The sequence below is a fragment of the Ovis aries genome, chromosome 1, assembly GCF_016772045.2.
Source record: "Ovis aries strain OAR_USU_Benz2616 breed Rambouillet chromosome 1, ARS-UI_Ramb_v3.0, whole genome shotgun sequence".
In the NCBI taxonomy this organism is placed as follows: Eukaryota; Metazoa; Chordata; class Mammalia; order Artiodactyla; family Bovidae; genus Ovis; species Ovis aries.
The window spans coordinates 236,767-255,497 of record NC_056054.1 but is presented as its reverse complement, the minus strand read 5'-3'; the positions used below and the strand labels follow the sequence as shown (position 1 = coordinate 255,497).

Sequence of the window (18,731 nt, the reverse complement as noted above, 5' to 3'; positions counted from 1 at the left end):
ATTAAATGGAGCGGGGGTGGTTGCACAGACATTGGTATCACTTGGATCGAAGGGTGAGCAAGACGATCGCAGGCCCGCGCCTCCGGGAGTGGGGGAGCTGTACATCTCCGTACAGCCTGAGTTTGTATAACGCAGGTAAAGCTGGCAAAACAGTGAACGCGTTCCCCCTTTTACATGTCTGCCTGGGGTTTAGCACGCCGGCCCCCGCCCCGGAAGTCGCCCCCCCCCAGGCGCTAGGCGCGCTCCCGGGCCCCCCGGCCGAGCACCAGGCCCCCCGGCCGAGCACCAGGCCCGCCCGCCCGCCAGGGCCGCCCAGCCCGCCCAGCCCCCGCGCGAGGTCGCGCGCGGCCCGGCCGGAAGCCGAGGCGGGGGCCCCGCCCGGCCGGCGCCCAATCAGCGCGCGCGGCTCATTAATAGTGACTAGCCGGCCCCGCCCCCGGCCCTCGCGGCGCCGCCGCCCGCGCAGACCCGGAGCGCGGCCGCGGACGAAGATGGCGACCGCCATGTACTTGGAGCACTACCTGGACAGTAAGCGCCCCGCGCGCCGCCCCAGCCCGCCGCCCGCGCCCCGCCGCCCCTGCCGCGCTTCCCCGAGCGCCGGGCTCCGCGCGCGGGCCCCGGGGCACGCGGGGGCGGCGGGGTGGCCGGGCGGCGGCGGGGGCGGCGGGGGCGCGCGGGGCGGGCGGGGCGGCGAGGGAGGGGCGCGGGGCGGGCGGCGCGGGCCCCGCCGGCACGGCCGCGCCAATTCCAGGTGCGTCACGGCGGGGCGGGGCCGGCGCCAAGGGGCGGGGCCCGCGCGGCCGGCGCCGCCTTCCAGGCGACCACGCCCACCTTCCTGCAGGCCCCGCCCTCCCCGCCCTTGAACACGGCCTCCTGGGCGGGGCCCCGCCCCTTATCGGCTGGGCTCCGCTCTCTTCCCTGTCGGACCCGCCCCCTCTGGTCAGGCCCCGCCCCTCCGAGCCCCGCCCCGCCTTGGGGGCGGGACTGGCCCACCAAGATGGTTGAGTCCCAATCGCCTGGGACTCTGGGTCGGGTTTGGGGGGCCCAGGGCCTCGGAGTTCGGTGTTCTGTGCCTGCTTGTGATGTGACTTAGCTTGTGCCTCAGTTCCAGGCCTCATTTCATGCATTTGCGAGGCATGCAGGCGCAGAGGGTCACTGAGGGTACCGGTCCGAGCCCAGGGGCTGGGGGCGCTACTTACTGGCCGGGGTTAGGGTGTTCAAGGCAGGGGTCATCGTCGTGGCCAGATGTCCCGACGCATTGCACATGTTGCCCTCTCTGCAGAACTCCTGAGCGGGTGGCTTTTTTCCTCCACATTTCACAGAGCAGGTGATGCCGCCTGCAGAAGCCAGGTAGCTTGTTAAGGTCTCTTGCTGGAGAGCGGCGATCCCGCGTGGGAGTCCTTCGTCCTGACTCCTGTCTGGCCTCCGCTGGGGCATGGCCTGGGGAGGGTGGGGCTGGTGGGTGTTGGGCCCCGTGGCTCTAGAGCACTGTGCTGTACTGGGGATCACAGCCCCCAGACCCTCACCTGAGGGTGTTGAGAGTAGGGATTGAACCTCTGCTCTGGGGAAGACTGTGGTGATCCGCAGGGGATCACCTAGTCCTGGCCCAGCCTGAGCACAGGTCCTGGGTGGGAGAGCACCCAGGTGCCTGTAGGGGGGGCACTGTGGCTTGTCCTCTTTCCTGGTGCTTGCCTGGTGGGGCCCAGGAGGAGAGTCCGAGGAATATGATCCTGGCCTTTGCGGGCACCCGTGTGAAGGCTTGGGGACAGAAGCCCCTGCTCACTCCCTAAGCACCTGCTGTGCACCAGGAATTTTCCTGGGACATGCTCTCAGATGGGACACAGGAGTTTAAAGGTCATGAAGGAGTCTAGCATGTCTCAGAGTGCAGGGGTACTGCTGCAGTAGGAACCCCGGGGGGGCGGGGTCCCACAGAGAGGCTCTGAGGGGTCCGCTCGGTGTCTGCTGAGCCAGGGCGCCATGGGGCTTAAGCACCAGCTTTGTTTGATGAGAGGGGCCCATCCTGGCTGCAGGCAGGGGCCGGGCTTGGCCCAGACCAGGAGCCTGGCAGTGGGGACAGGAGACCAGTGTGGTGCAGGGTCCTCCCTGTGCTGTCCTTCCTGGTCTGTTTAATTTTAAATAAACTCTCATAAAATGGGAAACTCAGTCCGTCTGTGGTACTGGCCCCATTTCAGGTGCTCAAGTAGCCCAGAACACGTGGCCAGTGCCTCTGTGTTGGGCAGCTCCATCTTTGCATCACGTTCCCCCACACAGCCCCGGTTGGTACTTCCCCATGCCCCAAGTTCAGAGTAGAGTTGGAGGAGGACCCTGGGGTTTGGGCTGGTTCGCTGTGACGGGGTGTCTGCAAGGGAGGAGTGGCCTGGGGTCTGGGGTGGGAGAGGCGCATGGGCACCCTCTGTCCTCTGTTTGAATCTAACTTCTTGAGTTTCTGACAAGTGCTCAAACACGTCAGCTTGTACCAGGGTGTGTTCAGTGTTTAGAGCACGTCGCTGGGAAAAGATACCCTGATTCTTCTTGTTTCCAAACCCTAGCAAACAGAAGCTAGAGTGGGCTTACCCCTTGTGGCCTTGAGCTGTGAGGCTGGAAAGGTGAGCTTTTGTCCTGCTGTGTCTGTTTCAGGTATCGAGAACCTTCCCTGTGAGCTTCAGAGGAACTTCCAGCTGATGCGAGAGCTGGACCAGAGGACAGAAGGTGGGTGCAGGCCTTTCAGTGCAGCCAGGGTGGGGAGAGCAGCTCCCCAAGGCAGGACCCTGGGGGTGGTGCTGCGCTTCCAGGTACCTGGGGCAGAGGTGCTGCGGGCATGGGGTGACGTCTCAGAGTGCCAAGTCTGTGCAATCAAACTGAGTGCCTGGTGCTCCTGCGTTTCGTCTTTATGACCCTCATCCCCTCCTTGCAGTTAAAGTATTTGTTAGCTTCTCTTTAAAAGATTTTCCCTTTTCACACTCTGTGTGTAGTTTACACCCTGCTTTTGGGTCTTTTGGTGTTAACTCCTTATTTCTGAGCACCTCGTTTTTGCTGCATTTCTTTATTTCCTTTTGGTTTTAGACTTTAGCTGTTCAGTTATTTCAGAAAGTGAAGACTGACGTCTTTGGTTGCGCCCAGCCAGCTCATGTGCACACAGCTCCTTCCCGCCATCTCCTGGGTGTTGTGGGCCAGAGTTCACACTGTCCTGATGTCGTGTCCGTCAGGGCCCCTGTGTCGGTAGCTGGCCGCCTGCTGTGCGCATGTGGCCTGCTTGGCCTGACTTCCTCTCGGCGTCTCTCACTGCTCTGCTGGTTGGTTTGTCTTCCATGCTCCCTGGTGCGCGGCGCCAGGCACCTGCCAGCCCTCTGTGTGCCCTCCGCGGGGGCCGCCGGAGCGCGCCAGCTGGCCTGCCGTGCACACCCCAGGCCTCCCTCTCCCGCGGCTGCTCTTCCGTGTGGGGCCCTGTTTGCTAGGCTGTTAAGCGTGCCGCGTCTTGATTTGCCCTTTGTTTCAGGGGAGCCTTAAAGGGTAGAGGGGAGGGTGAATAATGTTGCGTGTCTGAAACCGCAGCAGTGAGCAGTTGGCTGGGTGTAGAACCCCAGGTTGACCTGCGCTTCCCCCCAAGCGCGGCAGCTGTTCTGCATCGTCCGCCAGCTTCCGCGCTGCTACTGAGAAGGCCGCTAGCATTCGGATTCCGGATCCTTTGAAAATGTGATCTTTATTTCCACTTTCCTATTTAGAAGCTTTTAGGCTTTCTCTTTATCTGTGAGGTTTTACGTTTGATGATGATGTGCTTAGGCGTGGACACTTTTATCACATGTTGTGTTGGGCACATATTTTGTGAGATTGGAATAACTGTGGTTTTTGACTGAGGTACAGCTTTCTGACTAGTGAATACAGAGACCTGTTTTATTGTGAGATAGACCACTTATATTCAGAAATAAGCATTCAGTTCAGCTCAGTCACTCAATCGTGTCAGACTCTTTGCGACCCCATGGACTGCAGCACGCCAGGCCTCCCTGTCCGTCACCAACTGCCGGAGTTTACTCAAACTCACACCCATCGAGTTGGTGATGCCATCCACCCATCTCATCCTCCGTCGTCCCCTTCTCCTCCTGCCTTCAATCTTTCCCAGCAGCAGGGTGTTTTCCAATGAGTCAGCTCTTCCCATCAGGTGGCCAAAGTATTGGAGTTTCACCTTCAACATCAGTCCTTCCAATGAACACTCAGGACTGATCTCCTTTAGAATGGACTGGTTGGATCTCCTTGTAGTCCAAGGAACTCTCAAGAGTCCTCTCCAACACCACAGTTCAGAAGCATCAGTTCTTCTGTGCTCAGCTTTCTTTATAGTCCAACTCTCACATCCATACATGACCACTGGAAAAACCATAGCCTTGACTAGATGGACCTTTGTTGGTGAAGTAATGTCTCTGCTCTTTAATATGCTGTCTAGATTGGTCATAACTTTCCTTCCAAGGAATAAGCGTCTTTTAATTTCATGGCTGCAGTCACCATCCATAATGATTTTGGAGCCCCAAGAAATAAATCTGCCACTGTTTCTCTATCTATTTGCCATGAAGTGATGGGACCAGACGCCATGATCTTGGTTTTCTGAATGTTGAGCTTTAAGCCAACTTTTCCACTCTCCTCTCTCACTTTGATCAACAGGCTTTTTAGTTCCTCTTCACTTTCTACCATAAGGGTGGTATCATCTGCATATATGAGGTTATTGATATTTTTCCGGCAATCTTGATTCCAGCTTGTGTTTCTTCCAGTCCAGCGTTTCTCATGATGCACCCTGCATATCAGTTAAATAAGCAGTGTGACAATATACAGCCTTGACGTACTCCTTTTCCTATTTGGAACCAGTCTGTTGTTCCATGTCCACTTCTAACTGTTGCTTCCTGACCTGCATATAGGTTTCTCAAGAGGCAGGTCAGGTGGTCTGTATTCCCATCTCTTTCAGAATTTTCCAGTTTGTTGTGAGCCACATAGTCAAAGGCTTTGGCATAGTCAATAAAGCAGAAATAGATGTTTTTCTGGAACTCTCTTGCTTTTCTGGTGATCCAGCGGATGCTGCCAAGTTGATCTCTGGTTCCTCTGCCTTTTCTAAAACCAGCTTGAACATCTGGAAGTTCACGGTTCACGTATTGCTGAAGCCTGGCTTGGAGAATTTGGAGCATTACTTTACTAGCGTGTGAGATGAGTGCAATTGTGCGGTAGTTTGAGAATTCTCTAGCATTACCTTTCTTTGGAATTGGAATGAAAACTGACCTTTTCCAGTCCTGTGGCCACTGCTGAGTTTCTAAATTTGCTGGCATATTGAGTGCAGCACTTTCACAGCATCATCTTTCAGGATTTGAAACAGCTCCACTGGAATTCCATCACCTCCACTAGCTTTGTTCATAGTGATGCTTCCTAAGGCCCACTTGACTTCACATTCCAGGATGTCTGGCTCTAGGTGAGTGATCACATCATCATGATTATCTGGGTCATGAAGATCTTTTTCGTACAGTTCTGTGTATTCTTGCCACCTCTTCTTAATATCTTCTGCTTCTGTTAGGTCCATACCATTTTTGTCCTTTATTGACCCCAACTTTGCATGAAATGTTCCCTTGGTATCTCTTATTTTCTTGAAGAGATCTCTCATCTTTCCCATTCTGTTGTTTTCCTCTGTTTCTTTACACTGATCACTGAGGAAGGCTTTCTCATCTCTCCTTGCTTTTCAAAGGAACTCTGCATTCAAATGGGTATATCTTTCCTTTTCTTCTTTATTTTTCACTTCTCTTCTTTTCAAAGCTATTTGTAAGGCCTCCTCAGACAGCCATTTTGCTTTTTTGCATTTCTTTTTCTTGGGGATGGTCTTGATTCCTGTCTCCTGTACAATGTCACGAACCTCCGTCCATAGTTCATCATGCACTCTATCAGATCTAGTCTCTTAAATCTATTTCTCATTTCTACTGTATAATCGTAAGGGATTTGATTTAGGTCATACCTGAATGGTCTAGTGGTTTTCCCACTTTCTTCAATTTAAGTCTGAATTTGACAATAAGGAGTTCATGATCTGAGCCACAGTCAGCTCCCAGTCTTGTTTTTGCTGACTATACAGAGCTTCTCCATTTTTGGCTGCAAAGAATATAATCAGTCTGATTTCGGTGTTGACCATCTGGTGATGTCCATGTGTAGAGTCTTCTCTTGTGTTGTTGGAAGAGGTTATTTGCTATGACCAGTACGTTCTCTTGGAAAAACTCTCTTAGCCTTTGCCCTGCTTCATTCCGCATTCCAAGACCAAATTTGCCCATTACTCAAGGTGTTCCTTGACTTCCTACTTTTGCATTCTAGTCCTCTATAATGAAAAGGACATCTTTTGGGGGTATTAGTTCTAGAAGGTCTTGTGGGTCTTCATAGAACCGTTCAACTTCAGCTTCTTCAGCATTACTGGTTGGGGCATAGACTTGGATTATCGTGATACTGAATGGTTTGCCTTGGAAATGAACAGAGATCATTCTCTCATTTTTGAGATTGCATCCAGGTACTGCATTTCGGACTCTTTTGTTGACCATGATGGCTACTCCATTTTTTCTGAGAGATTCCTGTCCGCAGTAGTAGATATAATGGTCATCTGAGTTAAATTCACCCATTCCAGTCCATTTTAGTTCGCTGATTCCTAGAATGTCGACGTTCACTCTTGCCATCTCCTGTTTGACGGCTTCCAATTTGCCTTGATTCATGGACCTAACGTTCCAGGTTCCTGTACAATATTGCTCTTTACAGCATCCGACCTTGCTTCTATCACCAGTCATATCCACAGCTGGGTATTGTTTTTGCTTTGGCTCCATTTTTTTCGTTCTTTCCAGAGTTATTTCTCCACTGACCTCCAGTAGCATATTGGGCACCTACCGACCTGGGGAGTTCCTCTTTCAGTGTCCTATCATTTTGACTTTTCATACTGTTCATGGGGTTCTCAAGGCAAGAATTCCGAAGTGGTGTAAACATTTATAAATTGCTTAGCAAATAATACCCAGAGACCCTTTCCCCAGAGGGACAAATAGGGCCCCTGGTGCCCAGGGCCTGTGAGACTCCTGAGCAGGCCCCCTTCCGGTGAGGAGTGCACCCTGGATATCACCTGCAAGAGTGGCCTTTTCATCCTTCTAAACTGAAGCATTAACGGCTGCGTCTGTTTCCACCCTTAACGACAATGGGATCGTCACGTGGGGTGTGTTTTCCTTGCGTCAGTGGGGTTGGCTGGTGTCGCCATGTCTTCTTACTGCTGGGTAGCGCTAAGGGTCGGGCACGCTGAGCGACTTCCCTTTCACTTCTTACTTTCATGCATTGGAGAAGGAAATGGCAACCCACCCAGTGTCTTTGCCTGGAGAATTCCAGGGACAGGGGAGCCTAGTGGGCTGCCGTCTGTGGGGTTGCACAGAGTCGGACACGACTGAAGCGACTTAGCAGCAGCAGCGCTCTGTTCTGTGAGTGGGCCGCAGCCTGTTTGTTTTATCTTGGATGTTTGAGTTGCTTCTTGTTATCTGTAGTTATGACTGTTTCCCCGTGTGTATCCAGAGAGTAGCATGCTGGTCATAGGTGAGGTGAGCACGTCATCTATTCAAACGGGGACTCCTGCGAGCCCAGGGAGGCGCAGGGAGCCCCTGCTGGCGCGCGTCGTCCGCGCTGTCCTGGGCACGCTGCCCCGGCGGGGGTGTCTGCCTGTGGCCCGCCACAGGCGGCCAGCTCGAGCCAACCACCTCTTTGCTGGAGCTTGTCATCGTCAGGCTTTATTGGTTGCGGGTCTGGTGAGCTTGTCCCGGATCGCCCGCGGGGAACAGCTCTTCATCCGTTTCTCAGATAAGAAAGCTGAGATTGACATCCTGGCCGCGGAGTACATCTCCACCGTGAAGACGCTTTCCTCGGACCAGCGCGTGGAGCACCTGCAGAAGATCCAGAGCGCCTACAACAAGTGCAAGGAGTACAGCGACGACAAGGTGCAGCTGGCCATGCAGACCTACGAGATGGTGAGCGGGCGCCCCGGCCCGCGCGGCGGGGAGCCGGGGAGCGGGCGGCCCAGGCGGCGGGGAGCCGGGGAGCGGGGCCGCCCCAGGCCCGCGTGGCGGGGAGAGCTGGTGAGTGGGGCCGCCCCACGCGCCGGGGAAGGCTGCCCCGGGCGGCAGGGCAGGCAGAGGCCAGGCTGGGGCGGAGCGGTGCGGCTCGCAAAGGTGCGCCGTGGAGGGGTCCTCCCCCTGGGAGCCTTAGCGCAGCCTCGCGTTCTGTGCCCTTCGGCTTGTTCCCTTACGTGTGTGTATATACATTTGCTGTTCGTTTTTATCAGCTTTCCGTGAGGCCCTAGAGCTCGTTCTGGCCACCTCCCTCTCAGGTCTGCCTCACTTGAGGCTCACGAAGTGGCTCACATGGGGTTCTGTCTGAGGTGCCCCATCCTCACCTCCCGTAGGAAGACAATAGTGATTTATTAAAGCCCGAATTCGGTTGTGTTTGAGAAAGAAGCCTCTCAAAGGAGAGCTTAATGCTTATGTTTGGGGTTTTGATGCTCTAAAGCAGTAAGTCCTTTGAGTAAGCATCCTGTCTTCCTGAGAGTTAGGTGCGATAAGCATCCTTAAGGCAGTCCTGTTTTCTCTTTGATGTATAATGAAGGTGAGGACTCTGGTTCACTCGCAGGAGGGGCCGTGTGGCTCCTGCTTGGGAAGCTGCTGCAGGGGGTGTTGGGTGCCTGTCAGTGCCAGCAGGCGCTTTTCTTGTGATGTCCCTGCAGCTGCTCAGCAAGAGCATCCCCTCCCGTGTTATCCTGTGTGGTCACGGGTGATGTCCCACCTCTTTCTCCTTCCTTCCAGCTCCATCCGGAACCTAAAACTTAAGTCATTTTCTACTTAAGGACCTGTGCGCTCTTCACATTTTACGTTAAGATTCAGTATCTAGTGTACTCAGCCCTTACTCCACGTCTCACAGCTGTTTCTCATCCCTTCAAGCTTTTCTCCCCAGTAGGCTTTATTCTCAGAGAAGGCAGTGGCACCCCACTCCAGTACTCTTGCCTGGAAAATCCCATGGACGGAGGAGTCTGGTGGGCTGCAGTCCATGAGGTCGCACAGAGTTGGACACGACTGAAGTAACTTAGCAGCAGCAGCAGCAGGCTTTATTCTGTTGATGGGTCATATGTGGAGAAAAAAGACCTTTGCATCAACTAGGAAATAGTGGGCCTTGTTCTAGCAGAGCTTCTTTAACTCAGGACTCACCCGAGAGCAGACGGCACTCTCTGGCTGGCGCTGGGAGCGTCTGTGATCCCCAGGGCGTTTGGCCCCGAGAGCCACGTGGACTGTGTGATTGTCCTTCCATGCAGGTGGACAAGCACATCCGGAGGCTGGATGCAGACCTGGCTCGCTTTGAGGCGGACCTGAAGGACAAGCTAGAGGGCAGCGACTTTGAGAGCGCTGGAGGACGGGGGCTAAAAAGCAAGTCCTAATTTTTCTTCGTTTTGTTACTGTTAACCACGGAGTTTTGAAGAAGTCTGTCTGATACATGTGTTAGGAATATCACGGTAAATACCATGTTTGGGTGAACCTTGTCCTGCTTCAGGAAGTCTGTGAACAAAGTTGAGGTCTTTCTTGTTTCAGAAGGCCGAGGTCAGAAAGAAAAGAGGGGCTCCAGGGGTCGCGGCAGGAGGACCTCAGAAGATGACACCCCAAAAAAGAAGAAGCATAAAGGAGGGTGAGAGGTGCTCATTTTCTTTTTCCCCAGAGAACGTTTGTGTTTGCTCAGGATGACAACACCAGTCACTGCTGAGGCTGCAGATGTGCTCACCTGTGCAGGTGCGCCGTGGCCCCTCCCCTCACCTGTGCAGGTGTGCCGTGGCCCCTCCCCCTCACCTGTGCAGGTGCGCCGTGGCCCCTCCCCCTCACCTGCGCAGGTGTGCAGAGGCCCCTCCCCTCACCTGTGCAGGTGTACAGCGGCCCCTCCCCCTCACCTGTGCAGGTGTGCAGCGGCCCCTCCCCCTCACCTGTGCAGGTGCGCCGCGGCCCCTCCCCCTCACCTGTGCAGGTGCGCCGCGGCCCCTCCCCCTCACCTGTGCAGGTGCGCCGCGGCTCCTCCCCCTCACCTGTGCAGGTGCGCCGTGGCCCCTCCCCCTCACCTGTGCAGGTGTGCCGCGGCCCCTCCCCCTCACATGTGCAGGTGTACAGCAGCCCCTCCCCTCACCTGTGCAGGTGCGCCGTGGCCCCTCCCCCTCACCTGTGCAGGTGTGCAGCGGCCCCTCCCATGTGCAGGTGCGCCATGGCCCCTCCCCCTCACCTGTGCAGGTGTGCAGCGGCCCCTCCCCTCACCTGTGCAGGTGTACAGCGGCCCCTCCCCCTCACCTGTGCAGGTGTGCAGCGGCCCCTCCCCTCATGTGTGCAGGTGTGCTGACCTGATATCCTTTTGAATTTGAGGTTACACATCCAAGGGTCACATAATACTGTAGCACGTATTTACTGAAAAAAAATCTACATGTAGGTGAAATCACACAGTTCAAACCCATGTTGCTCAAGGCTCAGCTGTTAATTTCACATACTGTGGTTTTTGTTCTAGAACATCATTTGACTCCTTTTTTTTTTCACAGAATTTAGTTAAACGTCTCCATACATGAACGTCTTAGTTATGCTTCTTTCATAACGTGTTTAAAGCCTTTCTTTGCTCATCGGAACCTCTGGTCTTCTTGCACTTGATGCTTTTTGTACACACCCCTCCTGGTTGGTGGTGTTTAGCCTCTTAAGTCGTGTCTGACTCTGCAACCCCATGGACTCTGCCCGCCAGGCTTTTCTGTCCATGGGGTTTCCCAGGCAAGAGCCTGCCGCCCAGGGGTCAAGCGTGTGTCCGCTGCACTGGCAGGCGGCTTCTTGGCCACTGGCCCAGCAGGAACGCCCTCCTGGCGGCCACTGCTGTGTTCTCGGTCCCTCAGGGCACACGGTTTGCTCCTCGTCTGACCTTGCGGGCGCACGCAGGTCGTGGAGAGGGCAGCGCCTGCGCGTCCCCGAAGGCTCGCCCTCGTGCGGTGCAGGTGGACGGAGCCGGGTGGGGGCTGGCGGGAAGGTGGTGAGGCAGGGAAGCCAGAGCGCCCATCTGCCGCCTGCGGGCGAGGCTCTCCTGCTCCTGCTCCCCTGGTTGGTCACGGGCCCTGGGAGAGGCTGGCTGGTTGGAGTCCAGGGGCTGGGCTCTGCAGCCTCTGTGTGGCGGTGTGCGGTAGATGGACCACGGGTGTGGCTGTGTGCGGGGCCCGTGGTGTCGGAGCGGCCCCGTGGGTGCGGGCCACGTTGAGGGGCTGGGGTGCAGCTGACTGGGGCACGGTGCCCAAGGAAGGGGCGAGCAGTCAGTCCCTCCGGGACCTGGATCCCTCCCGTTTACCCTGTTGGTGTGTTCACGTCGCCCGGTTGGCCGCTGCCTCTTAGCTTTCCCTTTGCTGCGTCCCTTGTGTGATGCGCCGTCTCTTTAGCAGATGAATATCTGAACGTGCCTGTAGTTTTTACCTGGGGGTAGGGGAGGGAGGATTTTCCTTCTGTGCTGATGGGAAGGTACTGTTTCACTCACTGAGCTCATGGGATTCTTTTAGAAGGCTGAAACCCAGGCGAGTCGAGTCCCCCCGAGCCCCTTCCCTCCCTGCAGCTGTGGTGCCGTGGGCAGCGGTCTCGGGGGTGGCCTGGGTGCTGTGGGGGCCTGGGGGTGGTGTGGACGGCCCTGGTCTGGCTGGGCTGCTCGGGGGCCCTGGGGCAACCGCCGGGTGCAGGGTGGTGGGCTACTTCCTGGGGCTGGCAGGTGAAGTGGCCCCGCGCACAGAGGGTGGCTCTGGTGCTGCTTGGTTCCCGAGAGGCAGAGCCCAGGGGAGGCTGGGACAGGGATGCTGCGGTTCTGAGCTGAAGGTGCTGGTGGAGTCAGGCGGTGGGTGGGGCTGCAGGGCTGCACGGATACCGGGTGTCCGCGTGGGCTCGGGGGTGCTCTCGGGTGTTGCTGGGCGCCCACGTGGTGCCGTCGGCCTTGGGGCAGGGGCGGGGCTGGAGCAGGCCTGCTTCTGGGGGACTGCTCTGGACTTGTGGTGAACGCCTGCCCCACACCGGCCTGCGCCGTTGTGCCGCGCCCTTGCCGGGCGCTGTCGCAGGCAGTTTGTCCCCAACCCCCCACCCATCACCCCTGCAGGTCGGAGTTCACCGACACCATCCTGTCTGTGCACCCCTCCGACGTGCTGGACATGCCCGTGGACCCGAATGAGCCCACCTACTGCCTGTGCCACCAGGTGTCCTACGGGGAGATGATCGGCTGTGACAACCCAGACGTGAGTGCGGGCTGGGCTGGGCCGGGCTGGGTGGCGGGCGGGCGGGCGGGCAGCACTGACCGCCGCCTCTGGACAAGAGCGCGGGCCGTGGGCCAGGCTGGGCTGGGCGGCACTGACCGCCTCCTCTGGACGGGAGTGTGGGGCAGGTGGGCAGCAGGTGGGCAGCACTCACCGCCTCCTCTGGACGGGAGTGCGGGGCAGGTGGGCAGCAGGTGGGCAGCGCTCACTGCCTCCTCTGGACAGGAGGGCTGGGCGGCGGGTGGGCAGCGCTCACCACCTCCTCTGGACAGGTGTGTGGGGCAGGTGGGCAGCGGGCGGGCAGCGCTCACCGCCTCCTCTGGACAGGAGTGTGGGGCAGGTGGGCAGCGGGTGGGCAGCGCTCACCGCCTCCTCTGGACGGGAGGGCTGGGCGGTGGGCAGGCAGCGCTCACCGCCTCCTCTGGACGGGAGTGCGGGGCAGGTGGGCAGCGGGCGGGCAGCGCTCACCGCCTCCTCTGGACGGGAGTGCGGGGCAGGTGGGCAGCGGGCGGGCAGCGCTCACCGCCTCCTCTGGACGGGAGGGCTGGGCGGTGGGCAGCGGGCGGGCAGCGCTCACCGCCTCCCTGGACGGGAGTGCGGGGCAGGTGGGCAGTGGGCGGGCAGCGCTCACCGCCTCCTCTGGACGGGAGTGCGGGGCAGGTGGGCAGCGGGCGGGCAGCGCTCACCGCCTCCTCTGGACGGGAGGGCTGGGCGGTGGGCGGGCAGCGCTGACCGCCTGCTCCCTCTCCCTGCAGTGCCCCATCGAGTGGTTCCACTTTGCCTGTGTGGATCTCACCACGAAGCCCAAAGGAAAATGGTCAGTATGGCGCCGGCCTTGCTTGTGGGCTGGGCGGGGGGACTGCCTGCTGCGCCCATCCTGGTGCCCGGGGCTGAGCTGCAGAGGGGCAGCTGCCCACCTCACTGGGTCGTGTCGGTCATCACCCCTGTGTGACAGTGACCTCGAGTCACGTGGGTTTAAGCCGCTTCCACGCGGCTGTTTCTCAGTGGTGAACACCACAGCACCGTGAGCTCCCTGGTGGGCAGAACCCGTGGGTGCGGGACGGGTGTGAGGAGCCGGGGGTGGGGCGGCTGGCTGAAAGTTCCTGTGATTTTCGACTCTTAAATACTGGTGCCCTGATCCCCTCCTTGTGCAAGCTGGGCTTTCCTCCGGCAGCAGCTGCTCTCGTTCTCGAGGGAGGCCGAGGTGACTGTGGGTCTAGACAAGGCACAGAGGACTCTCCCTGGGGAAGCTCTGATGGCAGCTGAGGGCCAGGCTCGGGCTGGGCGCCCCTGGAGCCCGGGTCCTCTGTCCCGGGGAGGTGCGGGCGGCTGCAGCTCTGCTGTGCGAGAGAGCCTGGTCCTGCTGGCTGTGCCGAGCGAAGGCCTAGGGACGCTGTCCTCCGCGCGTCCGCGCATGCCTGCCTCCCTCCAGCAGCACCCTGTGTGGACCCGGAGCGTGGGCCGTCCGAGGGACCGTCCGTGTCATCTGCCTGCAGTGGACGGCCAGGCAGGGGGTGCGGGCGCGCCTCAGAGCCACGTGTGGCGTCCACCCGGCTGGGCCCTGGCAGGCAGAGCCGGTGGAACCTGGTGGCCCGGGGCAGGCTCAGTGTGGGATGGGGTGGGGTCCTGTGCTGAGCTCCCCAGGAAGAAGGGTGAGAGGGCTGGCCCTGGGGCGGGAGGCAGGGAGGGCGACTTGGGTTTGATTTTGCACGTGGTGGGTTTGAGTTGTTTGCAGGACTTTGCTGGTAGGCGCTAGAGTATTGTTCCCTTCTGTGTAGGCGAATGCGCGCCCCACTGGGTGCAGGGAGCAGGACAGGCGGGGCGGGGCGGGGCGGGGCCGGGCCCAGCCACCAACCGCCTGATGCTTGGCCTCCCTGTCTCCCTTCAGAGGGGGCAGAGTGCAGGCTGCTTCCCAGCTGGTCTGTGACCCTCAGTGCAGCGAGGCTCCTGGCCCCCCACCCCGGGGCTGGTGGGCTGTGCTCAGGCCCTGGACCAAGCGCTGGGAGCCGGGGGTCGGGCGGCTGCATCGCAGGTGCATCAGCCGTTCCCTGGGAGGGGCCTCGGGAAGCTGCGTGCCCAGGGCCATGGGGCCGCTGAGCCCACTGGGGAGGGCGGGGGTCTGCGCCTGCCTGGTGGGGCTGCCTGGCACCTGCAGCTTGCTTCCCGTGTGCTCCTGGGGCGACGTCCTCGCACAGGGAGTGCCGGTGCGCTCGGGTGACGGGAGTGCTTGGGTGTGCACGCCGCTGCGCTCGCTGCCTCGGGTCTTCCCCGGCCTCAGCGCGTCGGGCGGACCTTCCCCCACGGCAGGGCTGCGCCGTCTGCGTCTGGGTCTCGTCTGCGTCTGGGTCTCGTGCCGGCACCGGCACCGTGGCTGCAGTGTCCCGCTGTGCCGGGACACTGGGAGGGGCCTGGCCTCCTGCCTCCCGGGGCCCCTGACGGTGCCTTTCTGGTCGCAGGTTCTGTCCGCGCTGTGTTCAGGAGAGGAGGAAGAAGAAGTAAGGCTGGGCGGACACTGGACCGGAAGAGCGAGCTGACGGATTCCCTCGTTCATGTTGCAATATTTTACATTCATTTTAAAACTACCTTGTTCCCCACGATATTTAATAACTCAATGGCCAGTTGTCATTCTGGATGTTTCCTCGAAAAGACGAGACGCCACCTGAGCCCTGTTGCACAGAGAAGCAGTCTTAGGGGACTTGCCTCACGACTGATCTCGTGACTTTCGCACAGACCCCAGGCCCTGCGCGTGGTGGCCAGCCGCCGGCCCCGGGCTCCGTGGGTGCGTGGCTGGTGCGCTGCCGTCACATTGCATCTGGAGCTGTGAGCCCTGGCGTCTGGCTGGCTTCCTGGGGCGGCTCGCCGAGGCCCCGGTGGCCACCGCGGGCACCTCTGAGCCTTGCTGGGAGCCCAGGACGCGCCTGGAAGCGCCAGCTCTCCCCGGGGGCTCCGCCTCGATGTGTACTGCCTTCGCGTTTGAACTGCCTGTTCCCTCCGTGAGGGGTTTTCTTTCCGGAGTAAACGATTCTCCACTAGCAAACGGGCTGTCGGTGCCGTGACCGGTATGGATAAGAGACGGCCCAGCAGAAGGGCCGATGGTCCGTTTCTCCGGGAATTCTGACTGTACTGTGAAGATGAGTTGTGGTAGCATGAAGATGGTGGTCTGTGTGAGTATGAGGTGAGCCCAGGTGCCGGGAGCTGGCCTGAGACCTGCTATCTCGCACGGCAGGCCAGCTGCTTAGACTGGGGAGTGACAATTATGTGATGTGATTTCTGAGCCTCCCGTGCCGCAGGAGCAGTTCTGGGTGAAGCGAGGAAACCTGCATGTCTTTCCTCCCCAATCGGCACATGGTCTTGAACGCGCCTTGCTGGTCACAGTAGGGGTGGTCCAGGCGTGGACGCCTCCCGTGGCTTCTGCAGGCGCCCTCTCCCCTGAGGCCGTCCAGGCGCGCATTGGGAAGGCAGCGGGCACAGCGGCTCTGCCTCAGGCCCGGAGTCCGCGACACAGACTGGAGGCCCAGCTTCCCGGCGTGGACGAAGCGCGTCCTGTCTATGAGGAGGGCCATCGACAGGAACCCACCTGCTCCCCCCTGACGGCCGCCCGTCCTGTGCGCTCCCAAGAGAGGAGACGGTGGGCAGGAGCTGCAGAGGCCGCGTCCTGTGGGGCCGCTGCCCGTGGGTCAGCTACCATCCGGCAGGTGACGGGGGGCTGCCCTGGGTCCGCATCCGAGCGCCCTGCGTCTGACCCTGTCCTCACCAGAGGGAGCTGGGAGACTGCAGGCGGTCTGTGCAGCGTGCGGCCCCTGGGGCTCCCGTGGGCCGGCGCGGGGTCTGGCCGCGGCTGCCCCTCGGCCCCAGGCTCATCCAGGCCATGCGGCGTTCCTGAGGAAGGGGCCGCTGGCACCCTCAGCCTCTGCCTCAGCCAGAAACCCTGGGGGGTTGGTGTTTAGCGACTTAGGTTTTTGTTAGCACGGATGTTTAAAGATTATGGGGAGTAAACTGTGGGAAGGCTTTTGCTTTTCACTCCTTTTTGCGTTTTCGTGGAGAAGATAGGTAAGTATAGGACGTTTGTGGTCATTCCTCACAAGCTCATTTCATCTTCGACCCGTTCACAGCACTGTTCCCACGGGAGGGGGGATTTGTGGACGCAGCTGGACGGCGGTCCTGAGCCTCAGCGGGGTGCCCGCCGCCCCGGCTGCTCCCCAGGAGGGTGACTGGCTTCCCTGCCGGAGGCTTTCGTTTAAAGTTGGATGGTGTCACCCTGCTTGTCACCGGTAACATGCCATCCATGGACCTTTTTTGCAAAGTTTCTGTGCTTATGTTTCCAGCGTTTACTTTTGCTGGTTACAGTAATATCACCAAAACAACATGCACGTAGCTTTGGAGAAAACGGAAAACACGAGCAGAACAGAGAGCATCCCTGGAACGTGTTTGGGCCCTGGCTGAATGCCTCCTGACCATGCGGCTGCCCGCGAGGCGGAAGACGCTGGGGAGGCCCTGTGGCGGGGAGCGCCCGGCCCGCAGGGTCGGCGGGAGCCCGCGCTGCTCGCCCCTCGCCCGCCACCCCCGTCAGGATGAGACGTTCGCTGGTCTTGGGCACCGGCGGCAGGCGGCCACTGCCGTGGCATTGCTGAGCCAGCGAGGGTGCGGGCCCCCAGGGTCCTCTTCCGGGTCTGCCTGTGCGGGAAGGGGCTTCTTGTGCGGAGAAGGGGCGCCGCCCGTTGCCACTGGTGCTCGTATCCGTCAGCAGTGGTTGAAACATCCTTGTTTTCCTGCAGGAGAGCACGCGCTGCGCTAGAAGGGGCAGGTGTTAAGCCGCGCCCCCGCCTCTGCGGCGGAGTTCGAGGGGCTCGCGGCTGGCACACGAGGCCTGTGACCGTTCCTGCCGTGGGCTGGGCCCCTGAGCAGGCGGACACGACCCTGGTGCTGTCGCGGCCTCCTGAGCCGGGCGGCCCCCGTCTACCCCGAGGCGGCAGCCGCCGGGACGCAGCCCCTGGGCAGTTGCGGGGGTGTGTGGGACACTGGCCAGCCGTGCGTCAGTCCTGCCTTCTGTCCCGTCGCCGGCAGCCCTTGGCGAGGACTGCTTCAAGCAATAACACTGTCCAAAGAGCAGCTTCCACGTGTGCCCACAGCCAGGGACTGCCCTGTGCGGGGCTGGCACGCTTAGGGTTTCAGGCTTTCCTCAGCTTTTTGTGAACGGTGAGGTTGATCTTCATTACCTGTGCCGAGAGGGATTTTAAAATGGGAAGTCTAAGAAAAGCGTTCTCATTCAGGAGAGAGTTCTGTGATGTGTCCTCCCCGCTAGTATGTATTTGTGGTATTCATCTTACCACATCTCATCCAAAAAGACGATGCAGCTTTAACCTGAATGTTACATTGTGTTTTCAAGGAATTGTTATTGATGTTCTCTTTGTAAAAGAAAGAAATATTGTAAATCTTTTTATCAAATAATGTAAAGATGTATATCTGTATTTTTGGATCATGTTATAGATGATGGATATATTGTTTAACAAATAAAGTATTTTTTGGAACAAACATTTGAGAACTCATCCTTTCTGGAAATAAGACTTCAGTGTCGTGTCGAGAGCTGGGACTGGATGCTGTGTGGACTCTTGAAGGGGGCGTGCAGTGGGCAGAGTGGGTGAGTCCCACCAGGGGCCTGGGTGGGATCCTGGGTCTCAGCTGTCTCATGGAGTCAGAAGGCGGTCCCAAGCTCACGAGAAAGACATGTTTTTAGTGAGGGCACTGGGGGTCGCTTCCTAGGGGCATAAAGTGCCTCCTCTGGAACAGAAGCTTTGCCTTCTAGACCTGCTTGGGTGCCAAGGCTCTGAGGAAACTAAACCTCTCTGAGGACATCCTTGACGAGTGCTAACAGTTAGTGTCCAGAAAGCCAGCTCCGTCAACCACGGTGAAAGCATGGCTGGGCACCCATTTTCAGATGACGCCCCGTTCCCAGACTTAGCTCCTTGCTGGAAGGGAGACTGGCTCTGGAGGAGGGCCTGTGACCTGCCTCTGCCCACACTGTCCCCCATGTGCCCCAGTGGTGCCTGCCTGGGAGGAGGAGGAGGCCAGGCGCTTTGCCACAGGAGTGGGGAGCTCAGGTGCATTGCTGCGGGTTCCCAGGGGCCAGGATGCCACTGGTCTGTGGTCAGAGTGAGGCCTGTGGCGATCGGGTAATAAGGTGACATTGGATGGCTGTCCAGGTCCCTCTGGTTATCTTCCCAGTGTCTGTGTCATTCAGATAGATGGACTTGACCACTGGCAGGATGGCCACGTCGACCTGTGGAGCGAGGACTGTCACAGTAGGAAGGGCCAGGGGGAAGTCTCTCGAGTGTTCTCTCCCTGCCAGGGCGTAACCCAAAGGCGGGGTGCGTCCTAGCGTGCCCCCACTGACTCACTGTGAAGAGGCAGGCAGATCTTAGGGAAGAAG

The 18,731-nt window shown here is 59.0% G+C and overlaps 2 protein-coding genes across 3 annotated transcripts; both read left to right on the top strand.

The window, feature by feature from the left end:
- Positions 1-462: 462 nt before the first annotated feature.
- On the top strand, positions 463-17,836 carry ING5 (inhibitor of growth family member 5). 2 transcript variants are annotated; one of them, XM_027966759.2, is made up of 8 exons: positions 463-528; positions 2,638-2,709; positions 7,828-7,994; positions 9,329-9,440; positions 9,603-9,696; positions 12,151-12,286; positions 13,060-13,121; positions 14,761-17,836. In XM_027966759.2, exons 1-8 carry the CDS (start codon positions 492-494, stop codon positions 14,801-14,803), a joined length of 723 nt encoding a protein of 240 aa, XP_027822560.1. In that variant the 5' UTR covers positions 463-491; the 3' UTR covers positions 14,804-17,836. The 2 variants fall into 2 exon arrangements, with proteins under 2 accessions (XP_027822560.1, XP_027822568.1); XM_027966767.3 differs by lacking the exon at positions 463-528 and adding an exon at positions 782-1,350.
- On the top strand, positions 9,704-10,610 carry LOC132657729 (serine/arginine repetitive matrix protein 1-like). Its single transcript, XM_060398283.1, has 2 exons — positions 9,704-9,797; positions 9,830-10,610. Exons 1-2 carry the CDS (start codon positions 9,749-9,751, stop codon positions 10,387-10,389), a joined length of 609 nt encoding a protein of 202 aa, XP_060254266.1. The 5' UTR covers positions 9,704-9,748; the 3' UTR covers positions 10,390-10,610.
- Positions 17,837-18,731: the final 895 nt, after the last annotated feature.

What these genes read in the sequence shown, in the direction of transcription:
- ING5 (XM_027966759.2), top strand. Translation starts at nt 492, where the DNA reads ATGGCGACCGCCATGTACTTGGAGCACTACCTGGACA. An exon ending in CCATGCAGACCTACGAGATG is followed by an intron (nt 7,995 to 9,328) that starts GTGAGCGGGCGC and finishes CCTTCCATGCAG; the next exon opens with GTGGACAAGCACATCCGGAG. An exon ending in AAGAAGAAGCATAAAGGAGG is followed by an intron (nt 9,697 to 12,150) that starts GTGAGAGGTGCT and finishes TCACCCCTGCAG; the next exon opens with GTCGGAGTTCACCGACACCA.
- LOC132657729 (XM_060398283.1), top strand. Translation starts at nt 9,749, where the DNA reads ATGACAACACCAGTCACTGCTGAGGCTGCAGATGTGCTCACCTGTGCA. An exon ending in AGATGTGCTCACCTGTGCAG is followed by an intron (nt 9,798 to 9,829) that starts GTGCGCCGTGGC and finishes TCACCTGTGCAG; the next exon opens with GTGTGCCGTGGCCCCTCCCC.